At 39.5% G+C, this 23,150-nt stretch overlaps 1 protein-coding gene across 1 annotated transcript in view; it reads right to left on the bottom strand.

Moving 5' to 3' along the window:
* Window positions 1-23,150, bottom strand: part of alkbh1 (alkB homolog 1, histone H2A dioxygenase) — a 44,930-nt gene that overhangs the window by 20,577 nt on the left and 1,203 nt on the right. Inside the window, exon 3 of the mRNA XM_042500378.1 lies at window positions 5,907-6,069. Coding sequence (XP_042356312.1) covers window positions 5,907-6,069 — 163 coding nt within the window. The remainder of the gene's footprint in view (window positions 1-5,906; window positions 6,070-23,150) is intronic.

Below are 23,150 nucleotides of genomic sequence, written 5' to 3'. Positions count from 1 at the left end.
GCGTTCCAGTATTTTCGACAGAAATGGTAGAAGTGAGACTGGCCTGTAGTTTTCAACCTGGGCGGGGTTGAGATTAGGCTTTTTGAGCAGTGGGGTGAGACGGGCTTGCTTAAAAGTAGCAGGAAAAGTGCCAGTTTTTAGGGAGGAATTGACAATGTGTGTGACTGCAGGTTTGATAGTGGGCAGGATGGTCTGCAGGATGCGGGTGGATATTGGATTGAGAGGACATGTTGTAGGTTTTGAGCTCAGAAGAAGTCTGGAGACCTCATCCTCGGTCAGAGGAGCAAAAGAGCAGAGTGAAGCGGCAGTAGTGGGTTTGAGCTGACTGGGCTGGTCAGGCTCAGAGAACTGGTTGCTGATTGCAGCCACCTTTTCAGTGAAAAAGGAGGCAAACATGTCTGGAGTCAGTGTAGTGGAAGGCTGAGCAGCTGGAGGAGAAAGCAAGGAGTTAAACACCATAAACAGTTTTCTGGAATCAGTAGCAGCACAGATCTTGTTCTGATAGAAGGCTTTCTTAGCGGACTGCAAGGAAGAGGTACAGGAAGCAAGTTTATGTTTGTATGAGGACAAATCAGTGGGTTCTTGGGATTTACGCCACTTTCTTTCTGCTGCCCTGAGTCCAGTTCTTTGTTCTCTCAGAACTTCAGAGCCATGGACTTGGTTGTTTTTTCTTGGCTGGTTTGGACACCAGGGGGCAGAGTTTGTCCAGAGAGGATGCCAGAGAGGAACAGAGTGTTTCTGTAGCCTCATTAACAGAAAGTGAGGATAAGTGTGAGTGGTCAGGCATGGCAGAGCTCACCTCATCAGACAGCTGTGCTGCTGTGAAGGACTTATGGTTTCTGCGGAGGGAAACTGTCTGAGTGGGTGTCTGTAATTGCGGAAAGGCAGCTGCAAATTTTACCAAGAAATGGTCTGACAGGTGTAGAGGGGTAACTGTCACATCTGCTATGGAGCAGTTATGAGTCAGCACCAAGTCAAGGACTTTACCAGCTTTGTGGGTGGGAGGAGAAGGAGCTAGTACAAGTGCAAAGGAGGAGAGGAGTGCCAGAAAGTTGTTTGCCAGAGTACTGTCAATGTGAATGTTCATGTCTCCCATGACAATCAGTGGTGTGCCATCATCAGGGATGTCAGAGAGTAACATGTCCATTTCAGAGACAAAGCCATCCAGATTACCCCCTGGTGGGCGGTACACAACCAGAATATATGCTTTGATGGGAGCAGTGACATTTAGAGCATGATATTCAAATGTTGTGTTGCTGCTCAACAGGCGCAGTGTGGAAAAAGACCAGTTGTCAGGAATGAGCACGCCAGCACCGCCTCCTCGTCCAGTGGAGCGAGGGGTGTGGCTTAGCGTAGCGGACTCGGAGAGTGCAGCTGGTGTAGCTGAGTTTTCTGGGCCGATCCATGTCTCAGTCAGGGCTAGGACCTGAATGTCAGAGTTTCACCAGTGAACTGATGAATTCTGTCTTTCATCTATCCCTCTTTGCACTGACAGCCATACACACATATACTGTATTTAACCAGATGAAATATTACATGATAATGAAAAAATACCAATAAGAATACTAATAAATAAAGCCCTCTCTCTGCTCCTCTCTCTCTTTGTACTGTCAACCAAAGGGCAAATAACAGCCAACAATGTGTTTTCTAATAAGAGATATACATTGATATATTACTGATCCAACTTACAACATCATTCTAACAGAATATTTCGTTGCTGTGGGAAATGAAGTCACACCATTTGATCTTACACTCATACTTGAACCTGGCTCTTTTTTTCTAAAAAATGACAGAATAGATGAAGTCGAGCTAGTGAAAGGACATTTCAAACTAGTGTTAACAACAGACAAGCTAATATCCACAAGCAACTAACAGCAGCAACCAGCAGACTATTTTAATTATAGCTCCAGTCAGTTTATTTATTTATTTTAATTCACCTCTCTCACGTGGCTCTGATATACTGCTCTCCGTCTCTCAGTGCAAAACCTACCATGACACAGCAGGTGTGTGGGACAATCTGCTGTTTTCAGTATTTCTTTGGCTGAATTGTAATATCACTATTTTGTTACAAGTATTATCAGACACTAATTTAAGAGAAATATGAAAAATATATTGGATAATGTAAGGTTTTCACAAGTTTTTAAAATAAACACTTATGTAAAGAGATTCCCATATAATTTCTTTTTCCTTTTTTCTATGTTGTTTCATACATTGAGTGCTACAGTAACAACATAAACAGTGATCTACCATTCAATGCACCAAACATAAGGACTGGTGGTGATGATAATAATGTGTTGTTATTGAAAGGTAGAAGAAAAGAAATGTGTCACATATCCTGGTTTCAGGATATGCAGGGAACAGCAGCTGGAAAACCAGTTAAGTGATAACTCAGTTAAAAGCTCAAGACCCCTGGATAATTTTCCAATATAAATTTGTGTTTATATGTTGTGAAGCTAAAATCTACATGGCTGTCTGATTATTTAACACACACACACACACACACACACACACACACACATATGTATATATATATATTATAAATGTAGATTTAGTATGTTAGTAGTTTTGTTGATAAAACTTGCAGATAGAAATGGACTGTGTCTATAGCATCGACTGTAATCTTAGTGACTCTGGATGTTGCTTCGTTGACCCTCCAGGGGTCAGTGCACAATTATAAACAGGCATCCCCAAACTGCACTTTGTGATTAGTCAGATGTCACTCAATGATATTCTAAATCATGTACATAAGGGTTGTATATATTGTTTTCAAAACCTCAAATTTGCTAACTATCGAGGTGTAATTAATGCATTTACTAACAAGGAAGGAGGGGACTGCGCCAGCTGCTGCATCTGGTAAGTTTTATAAATATCAATATCCCAGGCAAACTAAAACTCTGGTCCCTCCAGTTTGGCCCGTTATCTTGACTAATGTGGCCACTGACAGTAGCTGAGATTCCTATCACAGCTGCGTGAGTGGCTGGGAGTCCCAAGATGTCTGAGTAACATCAGCCTGTATGGTTTCAGCATTCTTGAGCGGCCTCTCTCAATTCTTGTAGAGGAGTTTAAATGCTCTAAGGCAAAACTGAAGTTAACCTTCTCAGAGTCTCGAGATCCAACTGTACAGGCTGTTGCACCACCTTAAACAAAAGGATGAAAATGGACACCAAATAAAGTTGTACAACAGGCAAAATTAGGGCTCCAACATGGTGAGATCGTGGGCCATGTCCAACTAGGAAGAGGAAGGCTGCGTCTATGTCAGGGCAGCCAGTGGCTATGGATAAGACCCCAGCTGGGCCCCATTATGATAAGGACACACACCCAGATCTGATAAGCCTGCGGTAGGCCTGTCCCTACATCCCTACAACTGATGATGTGCCCCTAACATCTGCTGGCGGTTGAAAAACACCAATCTAGTGTGGAAGGCCTTTCAACGTATAAGGGATTATTACCATGTTGTCCCATTATGGGATGTACAGTTAATGGATCTCCGGAAACGTGGGGGAGATAAATGGGCCTGTTAAGAGAGTAGGCATATTTTCCCACCTAAAAGATCTAAAAAACAGCCTTATCTTTCTACAAAAGACTAATTATTGTAGTTTTGACCATCAACAACTAAGTCAACCTTGAATATATTCAAATTTTCACTCTAAGTTTAATATGAAGACAAGAGGAACAGCAATATTAATCAAGAACTGTTCTTATTAATCATGTGGAAACTATTTGTGATAATAATGGGCACTAGGTTATTACAAAAAAGCACTATATGGCAAGCCCTTGTGGTATTAGTAAATGTGTGCACCCCTAACCATGACAATGAAGACTTAATAAAAAAGCTGCTTTCTTCAACATCCAATTCACATTCTCATAATCTGATACTTGAGCTGATATGAACAATGATTAGACCTCCTCTTGGATAAATCAAACCCCAAAGCTGCAACAGCCTCTGATAGTGTGGTTTAAACTTTTAAGTTAAAGTCCAGCTCTCTGATATGTTATATGCTAAGAAAACAGTGGGAAACACCTTTGGACTATTAGATAAATGAACTTCAAGTGACCGGACACATAAATACACCCTGTAACCATGACTGTTCTACTTTTCCTTTTGATCTTTGTTTTGTTCCGTATTTTTTGCTATCTGTGTCTAAATGTGGAAAGAAAGTATGAATGTAACCCATGGTTGTATAGACAAACCAAAACACAATAAACAATAAAGTAAAAAAAAAAAAAATTAAAAATGACATTGGGACACTATAAAGAGGACAACAGGAACGTTATTGCAACAAACCTAAGGCGAGTCAAAAGAGTGATTTCAATCACTCCTCTCATTTTGCCCCTACCTACAACACTGACAAATGTGTAGACCTACTTAAGAACATTACACCCACTGATGTAGACTGGCATGTCGTCACTGTTGAGGATCTGAGGACATTTAAGCAATATTATATGAGAGGGTATACTTTAATGTCATTTGTGGTATGACAGTGATGCTGTCAGAACATAAGCATCAGTGTTGCAAATGACATTAAAGCACATCTTCTCATATAACTGCATTTATAAAACATCACAAAGAAAATGAAATGTGTAACCAAAATGTGTTGATGTTGAGGGGAAAACAGCTTCAAAATAAAAATATTTCTGTGACTGTTATCTCCGTTTCAATGGAAATTCGCAGAGTCTGATAAGTGGAATAACTGGAAAACAACCAGTCACGTCAGTAGAATCCTGTATCTTATGAAAGTGGGTGTACTTGTCCAGCAAGTAGGTCAAACCGTAGTAATGACCTGCAGACATGTTTTCTTGTCAGCTTACATGACCTTATGCTTTCTATAGATTTTGGGGTATCCTAAATTAAATAAATACTCCAGATACAAATGCAAAAATGCTTAGCTTGCTCAGTCTTGTTACAACTAAGATATATGCTGACAAAACAAATCCATATACTACAGACTTCGCTACTACATCTGCAAACTAAAAATTATATTTTTAGGAAAATAGCCAGCGAATGTGTCAGCGAACAGCTCATGGAGGATGCTAGGGGATGCCAAAAAATTGCAATAACTCAAGGTAAAGGTAAAGTCAAAAACTCAAAATCAATTTAAAAAAAAAAAGATAAATGTACCACCTTTTCCAAAAGTCACGTTATCTAACAGAATGTTCTGCTCCAGTCCACGTTTGATGGTGTTCAGCCTTTCAAAAACAATGTTTTCACTGTGGTCACACTCACTTAGCCTGTATAAGTAATGTAGCAACACCCAGATTCCCATCATGACAAAATCATGACTGAATAGTTTTTAGTTTGCAGTTAATTCTGCTGTTTCATGTTTCATAATGCATTGTTCCTTTTTATCAGTGTTTATAATATGTCTGCTCAGGACATGGTGGTTTTTAGCTGGTTAGGGTCATTTTTGTGTTAGTTTATAGTTTACACCATTAGTGAGTTGGCTTTTACTTTTCACTTAGTCAGCTGTATTCATCAATATTAGTTTGAGGTCCTCAACACTATGAAACTTTTTTCAATTGTTACTGCTCTGAAGTGTTCCTCATCTTCTACTTGATGCACATTATCATCAAACACTACCATCTCTCCTGAAATGTGATCACCTTTACGTTGCTGTGTTCAGCTCACGACCTGTCAGACACTAGTGGATGAGTCAGTCCAGCTATAAACATTGTGTTATGTTAATCATGTTATAATGCTTATTTCTAAGGCAATGCGAGTGTGATTTCGGGCTGTGACGTCTTCACCAGAGATTGCTGATTACTTTTCAGTTTGACAGAATGTGTCATAATGACAAATGCTGGTTCGGGAGGTTTGCCCAATATCAAAAGGGTTCAATCTCATACACTGCCAAAACCAGATATCGACCCAACTCTAGCTCAGACAAATCCATTCAAAATTGTCTCACCAGAGGCCATGAACACTCTTGCCCCAGATGTCTTGGGTGTCAGAGGGAGACATGTGCATGTCCAAGTTGCAGATGTTGGGCTTCTGAGGGTAGCATTTTAGACACTGTCTGACCCAGAATGGTTGAGAACCCAACAGGAATGGGTTGGAGATGAAGATGAACCCTGAACACACAACAGAAAGAACTGGGTTAGGCTACAGAAACAGAAAGCGAAGTATCATGATTGAGGTTAAACCCAGTGTTATCACTGCCAGGCATAAGTCTGGAGGGGATCATGAGTTCAGTTGTGTATGTGTGTCTGTCCCATTAGTCTAATATTTTCAAAAATATATTTTTAGCAGTTTTTGCATCTTATTGACATTTCTGCTTTATACAGTCACTGATCACTGGCTCCCCACACCTATTAAGCAGCCAGTGGGTGCTGTAGGCATTCAACAAAATAAGCATAAAATTAAGTTACATAACTACTGCTATAATCAAGTTTAATATATACTGTTATTACGTCAAACAAAGTAAAGTACAAAGTTATATAGCGTACTGTGATAGTAAAGTTGAATTAAGTATTGTTATAATTAAATAAATTAAGGCAGAACCCATGGTGCTTTTATTCTAAAGGACCTGGCTCATCTCAGGCTGAAAAGTGGATTTTTTTTGCTGTGGATTTGAAGCTTGTGTCAGCATTAGCAGAAAGTAGGGCTGCTCAATTATGGCAAAAATAGTAATCGCGATTATTTTGATTAATATCAAAATCCCGATTATTTAACATGATTACTCACTGGCCTTTAGAACATCATGCAGTTATTGAACATTAATTGGTGGTGTTTATTTTTAACACTGGATGTCCTTTAGCTTTAAATACAAGTTAACTGACAAACAATGAAAGCTTTGTGGTGTAGCCAGGACTGTGTAGCACATCTTGCGCATTACTGTAGTTTTTTCACATTCACATAATTATAAAACCCAACCCAACTAATATAATTTAACAATACATAACAGTTACTGTATCAATAACAGCAAAATACATTTTGAGTTGGGATCAATGATTGTTTCACTAACTCAGGAGAGACTCAGCAGACAGACATCCTCCATTATCTGTTTAGAAGCAGTTGGGAGTGTCACTAAAATGAGAAAAGCAGGTCCACCTTAACAGTCCACCTTGAGGGAGCCTAGTCAGTTTCCAGTGGGAAGCTAACTTAGCTTGCTAAGTTCTGAGGTAATTTCTGTCACTTTAATCAGCAGCTGGTGAGCATCCCATGGAAACATGTCTCCAGTCTTGAGGAGTTGTAGCATCTCTCTCTCTCGCTCTCTCTTCCAACCTGGGCTCAAACTTGTGTTTGGACTTTAGGGGGAGTCTGGAGCACAAGGAAAGGGTATGCTTGATTTACAAAATAACAGACAAAAAGGGAGCAACATTGTTAGACTCATTATGCTGCACATAATCATTTTATCTCGATTATCTTGTCATAAAAATCGAGGGAAGTCAAAATCTTAACTGATAACCCGTAGAGGAATTAAAAGTATGAGCTACTGTTGAGTAACCAAGCTACATAATGAGCTGTCAGAGCTTAAATAAAGCTCTCTGTGATCATAAAGAAGTCTCACCTTAAGTTACTCCAGTTTTATGTTGTCCTTATTATATCACTGATGTTGGGGTTTTGGTTTCAAATTGTGATTCTCATGGATTCTTGCTTTGGACATAAGCCAGACTGTTTCAGTAGCCGCCGCTAACCGCTAACAACCCTAACCATAACCCAAGCCAACAGAACCCTTTATTAAAATGAATATTAAAATGAACCAGTGGATATAAGGAATCCAGGACCAGCCAGAACGAACAAAAGAAACAAACATTAGATTATCAAACAGACAATATCACGCAAGAGGGAGTGATGTTGGGCTCGTATATCATCAAGACTGTGATTCGGTCGTAGGCACAGTGCCAAAGATAATCACAGCAGTGATGATATACAGCACAACACACAACCTCAAGTGTGATATTGCTTTTATACAACAGTTCTACAAGCATCTTTTTATTTGTTAATGGCAACAAGCAACAACAGATTATGATTTGTTTATGGAATTACTGACCTTTTTGGCTCCGCCAACACAAATAGTGCTGCAACCACTGGTTGGGACAGCGGTTGCCTAGCAACGCATAAACATTTTCCTGCACGCTGCTTGGTAATCTTTGCTAGCTCAGTCTTCATGTTATGCACAGAGCAGCTGCTTACTATCATGAACATTTATCTCTGTGTTTTCAGTGAAATAAAAGTCTGTTAACATAACTGTTAACGTGGCCTGTGTGATTCAGTGTGTGTCCACTTGCTGCCATGATCTCCGTCACCTAAAGTCCATTGTCAGACAGCATGTGTGTGTGTGTGTGTCGGTGTCTCTCAGGCTGCAGTTAGTGTCAGACGAGTGTGTCCTTGTCTCACTGTACATCCTTCTAACATCTTTGACAGCTGGTTTACTTCCAGTGAATAGTGGCTTACCAAAACCCGTCCATCACAACTGCTCCCTCCTGGGCTTCCTCATAACTTTTAGTAACTCCAATGTATTGGATGTAATATGGTGAAATCGATATTCAGTCAGCTCAAGCCACACTTCAAAACTCCCATCCTTTCCTTTCTTCTTCCTCAACCTGACCAACTGACAGCTACATGAACAGCGCCAACTAAGCTGTTTGAACCTATGCTTACACCATACTATAAGCATCCCACTTTTAAAACATATCCCACTTTCACTCTTACACTGATTAATGGATTTTGAACAGCAGTAAAGCGGAGTGATACATGCAGAGTTAAAAGTTAACAGTCCCAGTGATGTTGTACTCCTACATCAGCACTCATGGAATGCCTCTCGACCAATCAAATTGCTTGGTCGGAACTAACTGTTGTATAATGCTTAAACGAGTCACAGGTGTTCGTTTATGGCTGCTAACGTAGCAAGCATTAGCCATGTTGCTCGTGCTAGCTGGCACTAACAAGAGAAACTACTGATTTGATCATCACAACTAAGGTTTTGTTGCCGTGGCCTTTCTGAAACAAACAGTTGTGAACAAGTTTGATCAGCAGACAGATGGTTGAATATTAGCCATGTGAACCCAAAACTGATGCTAGCCTCTGAGTTATACGTAAAGTGACATCTTGAAGCTGATTGTCCAAGACTTGAGATGTCACATTTTATTGCAAAGATCACGACCCTTTCCTTTTCTCCTTGTTCTCCTTGATCTCCAAGTTTGCAGGTATGCATAAGTAAGATTTACACCTGATGTATTCATATTTGTAGCTGGATTGCCAATAGAAGACGGGTAAAATATTTCTGTTAACATGAAGCAGCTGTTAAAAGACAGGTTGGGCAATGAGAGCCAAATTGTGGATGCTATACGACTAAGCTGGAGAGGAGTTCAGCCAGGCTGGTGAAAGTGGCCCCATGCCCCTAAATCACTACATCTGCCCCTGGTACCGATAATGAGAGCTAAGCGCGAGCGGCTGGATGAGACATGGAGCGATGCCTTCCAGGTTGTTCAGGTGATGTAAATGATTAATTATGGATGATAGTGGGTAGAAATACATGACCGTCTAAAGCGTGGATGAGCACTGAATGGTAAATTAGAATTTAGAAATTTGGCATTACAGCTTAGCTATACGACATCAACTCTGATCACGAGAAGATGTTATTCTGCCTACTCTGCCGACTTGATTAGACTTCTCCGGGGAGGTCCAGATCGTCGCTTCACTCCAGTGGAGAGCTGCGGCGCGTCTTCCAGGCGAGGTGACCCGCTGAAAGGCGGCAGCGGCAGGGCAGGTGGAGTCAGTGTGCAGCGGTCTTTAACTGGTCTCGGTGTCCACCTCAGCAAACCAGTAAAAGTGTTTAAACAAAGTCTTTAAGGGCAGGCAACGGATGCTGATAGTCTGAGCAGCAGGTGTTGCTTCTAGATCCATGGCAGAGTTGACGGCGGATCGCGGAGTGTCCTTCTCAACAAAGTCACTTTAAATTATTAATTTGAGTTTACTTAAAAAGAAATGCGAGAGTGTCTTTATTGACCAAAAACTGGTATAAAGAAAAGTGTCAAAGAGATTTAAAAAGAAAATGGCTTCAAAAGTTAAAGTTCAGCAAAGCTCTGTTGAGCTGTTGCAGCTCCTCTTGTAAAACTGAAGAAAAGAAAAAGGTGCGAGCGAGGATACACAAGAAGCGCCGCTGTGAAAGGGAAAGTAGAAAGAAGCCCTGAGCTGAAGCTCACTAAGTTTTAATCTATGAATTTTGGGGTGCGAATGGGAGGCAGGGTAGCGAACCTTTGCGCCAAGCGACCGCACATCTGGCGTTTAGTTTTGGAGGACCTAACGTGATTTAGGAGACATTTATTCCTCGTAGCTACTTTGTGATGAATTACTTAATTTGACCTGTTACATATAAATTCACATATCTCATCACCACTATGGTCCTACTGCAGTAATTACAAACACATGCTAGGAGACCTAAAGGCAACTATGAATGTAACACAGCTTTGAAGATCCTTGGTTTGATCTTATTAAGTAATCACACATAACGTTATCCAATGGACCGTAAAGAACTTAGTAATTACTTAGATATGGGATTACCATTTAACATATTACAATAAATGAAAAACACGATAGAACTATAAAGTTGATTACGAAATTACACATAACTACGGCCACTAGATGGCAGTATGGCTCCATCACACAAAAGGAATAGAATATGATTTTACCTACCTTCCTCAAACTAAATAATAAAGACATGGGAGTTGGTTCTACTTACTCATTAAAACGCAGAGATGAACTTTGACCTACTAGGAGAAAGATTAGGGAACTAGGTTTACCTTAATTCAAAAGTTTGTCCAAGTGGTCATGTTAAATGCTGGTCTTAACAAAAGAATGTAGAATGAGTTTACAACATGTCCTGCCTCTGTCATCTCAGCAGGGGGGAAGAGGACATGAGAGGGGAGAACATGTGTTTGTTTGTTGGTGTATGTGTGGACTGAGACAACAAAGACAGAGAGAGAGAGAGAGAGAGAGAGAGAGAGATTGTGAGAGAGAGAGTGTGAGTGAGAGAGAGAGAGAGAGAGAGAGGGAGGTAGACAGAGAACTAAATTTCAGAATGAGGATCATCATTTAATCTGGGCCCTTCTCAAATTCTTGGTAGGAAAGTGTCTCCAGCCCTCTACACCAAACTTCAGTCTTAGTGTCAAAGACAAGTGACAAACGATTGTTCCTGTAGGTCCGAATGACCTCAAGAGTTCATTTGAATGTCTTAACACCCTGGTGTGAACTGGAAGAGACCCCGTGAAACTGTTATCTCTCATGGCATCTTGAGCAGGAAAGCGTCAAAGGCTGACACATTTAGTGGCTCAAAAGCAGAACCTGTTTGCAGATGTTAACTGGGGAGTCTCAACAAAGTAAAGTTTGAACCCTCTGTTCACTCTTCTGGGTTCATAAAACAGTTTCTCTTGACGTGTCCCCCCTTTGTACAGGAAAAGTTGAGCTCTGGAGTTTCTCAGAGGGAAAATGTAAAGGCCACGCCAAGGCAGTCCACTACATATGGGACACTTCATTTTGGCTTGTGCCGACTGAAATATGGACCTCTTGACCATTTTGTAGACATTTATTTTATTTCATTTTATGTTTCTTGTGTGACGCGTTTCCCTTCTATTTCCATTTAACTTTATATACAGTCATGGAAAAAATTATTAGACCACCCTTGTTTTCTTCAATTTCTTGTTAATTTTAATGCCTGGCTCAACTAAAGGTACATTTGTTTGGACAATTATAATGATAACAACAAAAATAGCTCATGAGAGTTTAATTTAAGAACTAAGAACTATTCATTTTCCATGGTTTTCTTGATAATAACCAAAATTACTTAAATTCTTACATCAATAGCTATGGCATTGCACCGCCAAAAACACTACTTTTAAGCATTCCATGTTTTCTTTTCTGCATAACCATTGTTTTTGATGACTGCAGCCATGCGTCTTGGCATGCTCTCCACCAGCTTCTGACATTGTTCTGCTGTCACAGCAGCCCATTCCTGTTGGACAAATTCAAACAAATTTTCTTTGTTTTTGGGCTTGTGGTTCTCCATTTTGAGTTTGATGATTTTCCACAGGTTTTCAATTGGATTAAGATCTGGTGATTGAGCAGGCCAAGGCATGGTGCGAATGTTGTGGTTCTCCATCCAGGCTTTAACTGACCTTGCCGTGTGGCAAGGGGCATTGTTGGAAAATACAGTCATTCGAGGCAGGAAAGAGTTTTCCAGCTGATGGAAGAAGACTGTTTTCAAGGGTAGTCCTGTACATGACCTGGTTCATTCGGCCTTCACACAATTGCATTTGCCCTGTTCCACTCAGACTGAAACAACCCCAGATCATGACTGATCCACCCCCATGTTTTACTGTAGGGGCAAGACAGTCTGGGTTGTAAGCTTCTCCAGGCTTCCTCCTAACCAGTAAGTTGGCTGGAGTGGGCATCAATTCAAAATTGGATTCATCACTGAAGAGAACCTTAGCCCAATCATCAACAGTCCAATCCTTGTGGTCTCGAGCAAAGAGTAACCGGGCCTTCCTCTGCCTTTCATTGATGAAGGGCTTCTTGCGTGCTCTGTGTGACTTCAAACCAGCTTCAACAAGTCGGTTTCGAACTGTCCTTGCGGAACAAGTCACATTTCTCGACAGTGCCCACTCATTTTTAAGGTCCCTGGAGGTCTGACGACGATTCCTGACACAGGAACGGATGAGTGCACGGTCATCTCGTGGGGTAGAAAGACGTTTCCTGCCACGGCCAGGTAGCAATTTGGTAGTGCCATGTTCAGCTTGTTTTTTTTTGTTGTAATGAACGGCTGTCTTGGAGATCTTCAGTTTTTTCGCTACCTGTCTCTCCAATTTGCCAATTTCCAGCAGTGCCAAGATGGCTGCCTTTGTGGCTTCACATAATTCTTTTGTTTTAGGCATTATGTGAGAGCTGACAACTTCTGAGTTGTGCTACGGCTTGAATGTAAGCAGGAAACCACTCTAGGCCTTTGCATGTGCAGTGCTGCTTGTGACATGAAATGGCCTCTTATATACCCTGGGAATCAATTAAGCTTAAGAATGTCAAATAGGACATAAAGTATTATGTGACCAGCTGCATTTTTTGTTGTGTTCATTGTATTATACGTTTAGTGGTACCAGATATTAGAATGAACAAGAAATTGAAGAAAACAAGGGTGGTCTAATAATTTTTTCCATGACTGTATATGCATGACGAAACTATGAAGGGAAATTATTATTCCTCTTATCATTATTATGATGATGATGATAAGTATTACAATTATTATAATTATTTTTATTCTTATTCATTTATTTATATGTTGTTTTTTTTTTTCTTTTGGGGTGGGACTAGCCAAGCATAAGTCCAGTTCAATTCACTTGTACTGAATATAACCAGTTAATATAAGTTAACCTGCACACAAAGTTGATTTTTGACATATATATTATACCTCCCTTGTACAATTTCACTAAATTAAGCATAGACAGCTTAGTACTCAGATAGTTTTTTTTGTTTTTATTTCTCCTTTAATAGATAATTTCAGATTTTTCCAACTAAATTCTTCTTTATTCACTTCTATATCCAGTTAGCAAAGATGCCTTGTCAACAATAAAAGTAGCATTTTAGTAAGGTTAAAATAATAAATGTTAAGTGCCTTAATAGTGGTTATACTACAATATTCTGCAGGGGATACGTACTCTGTTTTGGGATAAAGCTACATCGCAGAGAGCATTATTTGTAAGAAATGACTCATATTGGAGCTTATGCACTGTTTTCATTGTTTGGGGATGAGAATGTGTACTATGGGGAAGGGTTGAGTTCTTGAAAAAGTTCTGTAAGGTTAATGAAGGGCGCATGTAATTTATTTTTTTTCTTTTATTTTTTTTCTCCTTCCAACACCTATTTGTGCTTTGGTGCGAGGTTTGTAATCTTTCAGAAATTTTCAGTCATCATCCATAATGGCTAATACATCTAACTATAGACACTCAAACAATAATTCTTGAATAAGATTTATTAGTTGGAACGTGAAGGGTTTGGGGAATCCTGTCAAAAGGTCAAAAATATTTGCTCACTTAAAATCTCAATACAGACATTGCATTTATACAAGAAACTCATTTTTCGTTTCCTCTAGAATAGTTGAATCAGATAGGAACGAGAGGTATTTGATTGTTGTCGGTCCATTAATACAAACTCTGGTGGTGCTGGTGACTTTATGGATATCCATATGAGATTTAAATTGTGTGATGGATCCAATCTTAGACCGATCAAATCCTTATACATTTGTTCAATCCTCCATGTCTAAAGTAGTCTCAGATTTCATGGCTAAAAATGGATATGTTGACGCCTGGAGATTTTACAACCCACAAGGAAAAGAGTTTTCCTTTTCCTCACATGTACACCAGTCATTGTCTTGTATAGATTATTTTATTATAGACAGCACATATGTTTCTAAAGTAACCACTAAATATCATACAATAGTTATGTCTGATCATGCACCCCTAACTATGGATATTCAATTTATGATTTGTTCGAGGTACTTATCACCCTGGAGGCTTAATTCCATATTGTTAACTGACAATAAATGTATTCAATTTATTTCAACTTCAATAGACGATTTTATAGTGATCAACCAGCCAAGTTGTACAACATTTTCGTTAAACTTAGAAACACTTAAGGCATATCTAAGGGGGCAAATTATTTCGTACCCTGCTAATTCTAATAAAATGCGTAAAACTAAAATTGAAAATCTTAAAATAGATCAGCAATACGTTTTAAACCCATCTCCTGATCTACTTAAACGCAGATTGGAGCTACAAACAGAACTTGATCTAATTACTTACCAGTGAAGCAGAACGGCTCTTGCTGCAGTCTCGCACTGTGTATTATGAACTTGGAGATAAAGCAAACAGGCTCCTAGCTCATCAGTTGAGGCGACAAGCAGCATCTCGCATCATCCCAAAAATTAAAAGCCCCTCAGGTTCACTGGTCAATGATCCTATAGAAATTAATGATATATTCAAGGCCTTTTACTCATCTTGAAAATCTGAAAACTCCCTCCTTACATCCCAGCACTACAGAGGAGCTGGATTCCCCATTAAATTAGAAGAAATACTATCAGCAATAAAGTCAATGCAAAATAATAAAGCCCCAGGACCAGATGGCTTCCCAATAGAATTTTTTTAAATATTTCAAAATAAATTGACACCACTTCTTATTTCAGTATATAACTAATTTCTGGATCTAGGTAATCTACCACAAACACTAACTCAAGCATCCATAACAGAACTTCTTAAATGCGATAAGGACCTTACACTTTGCTCATCTTACAGACCTGTGTCATTAATAAAGACTGATGCCAAGATTTTGGCAAAAGTGCTTGCTAAATGGCTTGAAAAATATCTTCGAAACTAATACCAGAAGAACAAACAGGTTTTATTAGAGGACAACAGTTTCTCTATAATGTTAGAATACTCCTAAATGTAATATATTCCAAAAAATCTAAGGTAACCCCAGAGGTATTTCATTGGACGCAGAGAAGGCGTTTGAATGAGTAGAGTGGCCCTACCTTTTTGCTGTGCTCAAAAAATTTGGGTTTGGAGAAACATTCCTATCCTGGATTCGCCTTCTCTAATCATATCCTCAGGCCAGTATTCGTACTAATGACATTTGTTCTGACTATTTTAAACAAACACGAGGAATCAGACAGGGGTGTCCTTTGTCACCCCTGTTATTCGCTTTAGTGATAGAACCTTTGTCAGTTGCCCTGAGGTCTTCCCCCTTACATCAGGGAGTGATTAGGGGAGATAACGAATTACAATTATTATTATCTGCTGATGACCTTCTTTTATATATATCTAATACAATTATAACCATTATACAGTACAAAGTTCTGAATAGGGTTCATTTATCCAAGGCTAGGCTGTCTGAAATATTTCCAGTGGTGGAGAATAAATGTGCTAGGTGCTTTACATCAACATGCAATCTTAGCCATATCTATTTGGCTAAGATTTATCTATGTTCAAAGCAAACAAATTTTATTTTTTAGTTATTTTGATTCGATGTCCAAAATATTTAAAATAAATATTAAAAACTGTCCCTTTATAGCAATCTTTGGAACCCCTCTGGAGTGTGGATTATTCACTTCTAACCAGTTGAGCATTTTAGCCTTCACATCCTTATTAGCACAACGTATACTTCTACTCCACTGGAAATCTAACCGGGTTCCCTCTATCTCTCAGTGGCTTCAAGATGTGATGTTTTATCTAAAACGAGAGAAGATCAGGGAGGATCTAAAAGGAAATTCAGAGAGGGTCTTTGACAAGTGGCAACCTTTCCTACCATATTTTAACTCATTAAGGACTTTGCCATCAGACTAGGCATTTTTTGTTTTGTTTCATTTTTTGTTTATTAGGGCCCAAGCACCGAACGGTGCGAGGATCCTATTGTAATTTGTCCATTTTTTTATTAGGGCCCCGAGCACCGAATGGTGCAAGGACCCTATTGTAATTGGTCTGTTTTTTATTATTAGGGCCAAAGCACCAAGGGTGCGAGGACCCTATTGTAATTGCTCTGCATTTTATTAGAGCCCGAGCACCAAGGGTGCAAGGCCCCTATTCAGAATCACAATCAGAATCAGAGATACTTTATTGATCCTCAAGGGGAAAATGCCTTTAGTTACAGATGCTCCCATTCAAAAGTCTTAAAAGAAGTAGGAATTTTAATTACTCCGCTTTTTATTAGGGCCCAAGCACCGAACAGTGCGAGGACCCTATTGTAATTGGTCCGTTTTTTATTAGGGCCCGAGCACCAAGGGTGGGTTTTGTATTTTCTAGGTGTCGTGTATAGTGTCAAAAATGATCTCAGTAGCACCCCCTAAATGTCAGCCCCAGCAAACCATTTCATGTAGAAGTATGAAAATTTGGAGGTACATGTCCGTACATGTCAGGACGGACAAAAAAAGCCTTTGGAGCCATACTCTAAACCCAACAGGAAGTCAGCCATTTTGAATTGAAATGTAATTTTTTGTGATTTCATGGTGTTGGAATTTGAAACAAAAGTCCTAAAGATTTCAATGAATTGACTTCAAAATTTGGCAATCCCACCTTCAGATGTGGGCGACCTTAGTTTGCGAGCAGTTTTGGTTGTGGATCAACGGTGTGGAAGTTATGGGGCCAAGAAGTTACGTGTTTCGCCAACAAACAGAGAGTAGTTTTTAACTACGTTGTACATGGTCCAATCTGCCCCAAACTTCACATGCTTGATAAGAGTCCCGCCCTGAACACATCTATATAACACTTTTCATCGATACTGAGAGTGCCACCTATTGACACAGAAAAGACAAAGTTTTACACTAAGAGGTCCAGCTCCTAGCAGGTTGACTTGATTGATTGATTGATGTACAAAAATGACTCTCCAGCACACCCTACAAAAATTTCAACGAAACAGCCCATGCAGACCATTAAACCTAGAGCAATGAAACTTGGGAACTATGTGTACAAGACTAAGACCGACAAAAAAGCCTCTTGGAGCCATGCCCTAAACCCAACAGAATGTCCACTGTTTTAATTCTAATTTTCAAATTTTTTGTAATTCCAGCCTCCGTTTGAAAACCAACTTGTCCTCCAGATTTCCCATATGCCCTGATAGGAAAACTCAATCTGTTCACAGACCATATAATGCAGGAGTGTTTTCGAAATAGTTGCATTCTATAGTTGTCCAGCAGATAGAGCTCTTACTCCATTGTTGACCCTTCTCTCTGCTCTGTGAAAGCAGCAGATTAGAGCAACTTCAGCCTCCTTCAATCACACAGGCTGTCTGCCTCTTTGTTTCACACCTCTGGCAGAGAGAGACAGAGTCAGAGAGAGACAGAGTCAGAGTGTGCTACTACTCCATTGTTTTACTACTCTCAGCACTCAAGGACACCCTACCAACCAGCTGACTTTATTGTATTTAGCAATTTTCCAGACCCTCTTTGCAGCATTGTATTTAAGCAGCAACGAAAGGCACATTTAGGGACTTATTTAGATTATCAGGAAATAGGAGAAATATACTGTCATTTTTTCCCATGTTTGTTGCTGTGAGTTAGCCCACAACAGCATTGTAAGTGGCAGATCACAATGCACACACACGCAACACACACACACCTGCTAAAGTGACTTAGGTCATCTCCAGCCTTAGCACTACATGGAGGAAGTACTAATCCACTGCTGTGTGCAGTGTTGCACTTTTTCAGAGACACACGGACGCATCAGTCGGCGTCTAGCGAGTAACCCCGATGTGTGCGGAGGTGCGAGGGCCCAATCATTGCTACTTGCAGCTTTAATTATTATTATTATTGTTATTATTTTAAAATTCTAATTCTTTCCTTTTAATTGATATTTGTTTTATGCTTTAGATTATTTTTGATTACTACTGTCCTGTTATTCTAAGGGAGTAAGGGAGGGAGAGGGGGTTAAAAAATGAAAAAAAGTGTAAGTGATGAAGTCTCCTTTTCTTTTACGTTATGATGAGTCATTCATGTAGAGCGATATATAGGGACCAGCACAGTGTAAACAAATATGAATGTTTGTGAAATATATGTAAACTTACACTTATTAATAAAGATTTTTATAATAATAATAATAATAATAATAATAATAATAATAATGATAATAAATGGTTGCCAAACATGTGCAGCCAATCTCTGTTGTAGAAGATGAGGGCTTCAATCAGCTGATAGTGTGCGTTGAACGATGCCCAATAGAAAAACGGCGACTGAGAATAGACATGGTGACTGCAGTCAAGACATTAAGAAAAAGCTTGGGAGGGTCTCATGTGTTGCCATGACTACTGATTGCTGGACATCAGTCAACACCATGGATCTATTATAAATCTGGATATAGCCGTGGGGGCAGGGCCTCATTCATTCCTATGAGAGCTGCTCAGTTGCGCATGAAGCAGAGAAAACTCTTTTTCTGGGTTTAGAAAAGTGTAAAATACCCGGATCTACTGGCCCATACAGCATGCGTATAAGTGATTAACGACAACCAAACGCGGCCGAGTGTACCCGAGCATTGACTCCGACTCACTGGCTCGCTCACACAAGTTACCTGAGTCGAGTGCTCGAAGCGAACAGTGCTCATTCACGAGCATTCCTCTCATAGTAGCTTAGCTTATTAGCAACAACAGCTAATTGGCGGTATAATGACAGCGGTGCTGTCGGTTTTAAAATTTACATGATAATCAGATAATGGTATATCTATTTATCTCTCTCTATACACACACACACACACACACACACAAATATACCTACAACTTATCAGGGAATCATATCGTAATCACGACCAGAGAAATTAAATTAATATAATCAAAAAGTGTTGTACTCACAAAAATATAATAAAAGGTTGTGCCTTGTAATATTTCCCCATGTATTAATACAAAGCTCAACTTTCAGTAAATACTACATTCAGTGCCTTTTAGTAACTGTTACTAGTGCGCCAAGCTGCTCATTGATAACCGGTAGTTTGAATACTGACTGTAGACTGTATATACGGTCTCTGATACAGACACAGTAAGACGCCCATATTGCAGCTTTACAGACAACAGCGTATGGATGTGTTGTAAAATGGTAAAAATTATTAATTATGATTCAAAAATATCCATTACTACGGCCGGCACAAAGCCTGTGCTGTGTCAGGGACTCCAAGAGTTACGTGTTCACGCGGCAGAGTCCCGCAGGTCCTATGCGCGTTCATTTTATGTCTGGAGAAATACCGAATTCCAAATCTTGATTGGGAAAATTGCGCATTTTACATCTTTAGGACTTAATGTTTTTAATAATGGCTATAGAAAAATGCGTTCTGAAAAGTCAACATCTCAAAAAAGAGGCAGAGAAACAAGTAAAAACCCACATTAAGTTAAATCAAAACTCCGATTTCCGCTCTGTGCTGCCATTATGACAATTATTTTTGAAGATCACGAGCGAGCAAGGAATCTTGGGAAATGGAAGACCGCAAAGGATAGTAGCGATGTGTCCTCCAAAAAGAGGGAAAAGAAGGCCGCATTTGTGGGCTGCATAAGAAGGAGCTTTCGAATTGGGACCAAATGGGATAGCCTTCGCGCAGCGCAGTGACGTAATTGGCCTTCAAATGCAGCCCCTGAAGGATGCAGACCCTGAATAGGGACAAAGCTTATGTAAATTTTGCTTCAGAGGGTGGTACACTTCCTGGGGGCCTGCATGAAGGACAGAAAGCTCTTTTTCCAGGTTTAGAAAAGTGTAAAATACCTAGATCTACTGGCCCATAAAGCATGAGTAGCAGTGATTAATGACAGCCGAACGTGGCCAAGTGCGGCCGAGTGTACCCGAGCACTGACTCCGACTCACTGGCTCGCTCACACAAATGAACAGATTGCTCAAAGCGAACAGTGCTTGTTCACGAGCATTCCTCTCGTAGTAGCTTAGCTTATTAGCAACAGCCGCTAATCAACAGTATAACGACAGCAGTGCTGTCTGTATTAATATTTACATGATAATCAGATAATGGTATATTTATCTCTCTATGCAAACACATACACAAATATACATACAACTTATCAGGGAATATCATATCATATCGTAATCACGACTAGAGAAATTACATTAACAGAATCAAAAAGTGTTGAGCCAACAAAAATGTAATAAAAGGTGGTGCCTTGTAACACTGCCCCATGTATTAGTACACAGCTCAACTTTAAGTAAATTCGACGTTCAATACCGTTTAATAACTGTCCGCTCCGCACTGCTTACTGATAATCGTTGTTTGAATACAGACCGTAGACTGTGCATATGGTCTATGTTACAGACCTGGTAAGATGTCCTTATTACAGGCTTTACAGCCAACAGCGTATGGATTGTTGTAAAATGGTAAAAATGATGAATTATAATTCAAAAATATCCGTTACTATGGCCGGCATGAAGCCTGTGTTGTGTCAGGGAGTCCAAGAGTAACATGTGCGTGTACGCGGTGGAGTCCCGCGGGTCCGATGCGCGTTCATTTTATGTCTGGAGAAATACCTCTATATTCGGAAAGTGACGCATTTTACGTCTTTAGGACTTAATGTTTTAAATAATGATTATCTAAAAATGCGTTCTGAAAAGTCAATATGTCTCAAAAAAAAATATCCAGTGATTTAAGGACGACTCTTTCCCAATGTTAAGCAAATTGGTAAAAGTCTCTCTGGGCCAGTGTGCATCACGTGACGCTGTTATTCCACTTTTGGCTACTATGTAAATTTAGCATCAGAGTGTGGCGCACTTCCTTGGGCTTGGTCTGTCTTACATGACAGGGACATGCCCCTAACCACACGATGAGTGGGTGATGCAGTTCATGTAGTTTCATGTACTGAAAACAGTGTGTTGAGGAAAGAAATACAGCCTAAAAGCTGAAAGGTGCTGCATTCCATTATCAGCGAGTGGATGAGAAACACTGAGATGCCAACAAAAATTGCGACTGGATGAAAGTGGGCTGCTTTGCCCATACGTTGCAGCTTGCTGTAAATGATGGCTTTAAAGCTGCAATGACCTTTGATTATGTTGTGGGAGCTAGCAGTAAGCTTGTAACTCATTTTTATCACAGCACTGTAGTGACTGCACAAGATCAGATAAACCTCCCGAGACATGCCCTTATTCGGAGCTGCAAGACACGGAAGATAATTAATGCCATGTCCTGACACCTGACAGAGCAGAGATGAGCCATTAGTGCAGTTCTGTCAGACCGAACCATCACAAAGTTGAATGAGGCATACATTCTGGAGCTGAAGGAGGATCATGGAGGAAATCCACCCTGCTTTAAACACACGACAGCCTTGGTTATAAGCAACAGACAATCAACGATCTTGCTAGACAATGTGGATGAACTGTTTGAGGTAAGATTCGTAATCTTTTTTAATCCACTTACACCTGTCTTAAATTAGTTTACGTAGGCCAATTAATCATGTTTTTATTGTTATAGAATTAAAACATTTATGTTAGTAGCCAATTCATTTAAAAGACTCCTCTTTTCTTCTCCCTGCCTCCTCTGTTTTTGATGGCTGTTCTTCTGAAGCGTTATTGAATGGACTGACACTCTAACCTCTTGAATGTTAGATCATTATTCATCAGTGTTTAAAATGCATGCATAATGTTCTTCATAAAACAATAAAATAATATTTTTAAGACAAAACCAACGTGAGTTTATTTCAAAATATCATTTAAGATTCAGAATGTTATTTTAGAAATGGTAATGAATAGTCTACTCTGTTAAAACCACTGGAGGTGGTTTCCCTGTGTTTACCCATTGAAGGAAAGGCTGTGACTTTTACTTTGAGGGTTTGGGGTTTTTTGGGTGTTTTTTTTTTTTTTTTTTTGGTTGGTTAGTTATTTTTTTCAGCTTCATTTTTATTTTCATTATTGTTATTTTTATTTATTTCATTTTCATGGTTGAGAATGTTAATAACAACATTGTTAACAATATTTTAAATGTCAGGTTCTTGATGTCATTTAAATAAAAACATTTATTTAACATGTCTTTTGTAACAAAAGACAAAAGAAATGAATAAAAACGTTTATTTAACATAAACACAGGGACAGCAGTGCATTCTTACAAGTTTTGTACACACTCTTTCTGTTGAACTACATTCACTAACATTTATAAGTTTATTTGCTTGATTTAACTTAACATATTAACGTATTCCTGTGTTATTTAATTTGTGTAGGGGCTCAAGGCATACATTTGACAATTGATAGAGGGTTTTGTAGTTTACCAGAATAAACCGCAGAGTACATAAGATGGACAACACATCCCCACTTAACCCCGCTCTGCTTAAGAGAGGTTAAAATATCCAGGATACAGGCATTGCCATCTTTTGATGGTGATGTCATTGAGAGCCAGAGTCTTTGCAATGGCAAATCTGCAGTGGGGAAGTTCCTGCCAAAACACCCTCTGTCCAATGGTGATCAGCTCCACTGAATGCGAGCACATGGATTGGCTTTCACAGCTGTCAATCAAGGCCAGAAATCCCCTTATTGTAGAACTGAATAACTCATTGACCGAACTAATCATAAAAACAAACATTTGAACAAACATTTGGGATGAGAACTCTTTTCAGTGACAGAAACCATCTTTGGGGAAAAAATTATCTGGCGTGTCTGTTGAGTTTATAGTTTGGCCTATGTCCCATTCACTAACATTAACGGGCAGGCTTTATG

The sequence above is a fragment of the Plectropomus leopardus genome, chromosome 14 (assembly GCF_008729295.1).
Source record: "Plectropomus leopardus isolate mb chromosome 14, YSFRI_Pleo_2.0, whole genome shotgun sequence".
Taxonomy (NCBI): Eukaryota; Metazoa; Chordata; class Actinopteri; order Perciformes; family Serranidae; genus Plectropomus; species Plectropomus leopardus.
The sequence above is the reverse complement of the archived record's forward strand: the minus strand, read 5'-3'. Positions and strand labels throughout refer to the sequence as shown.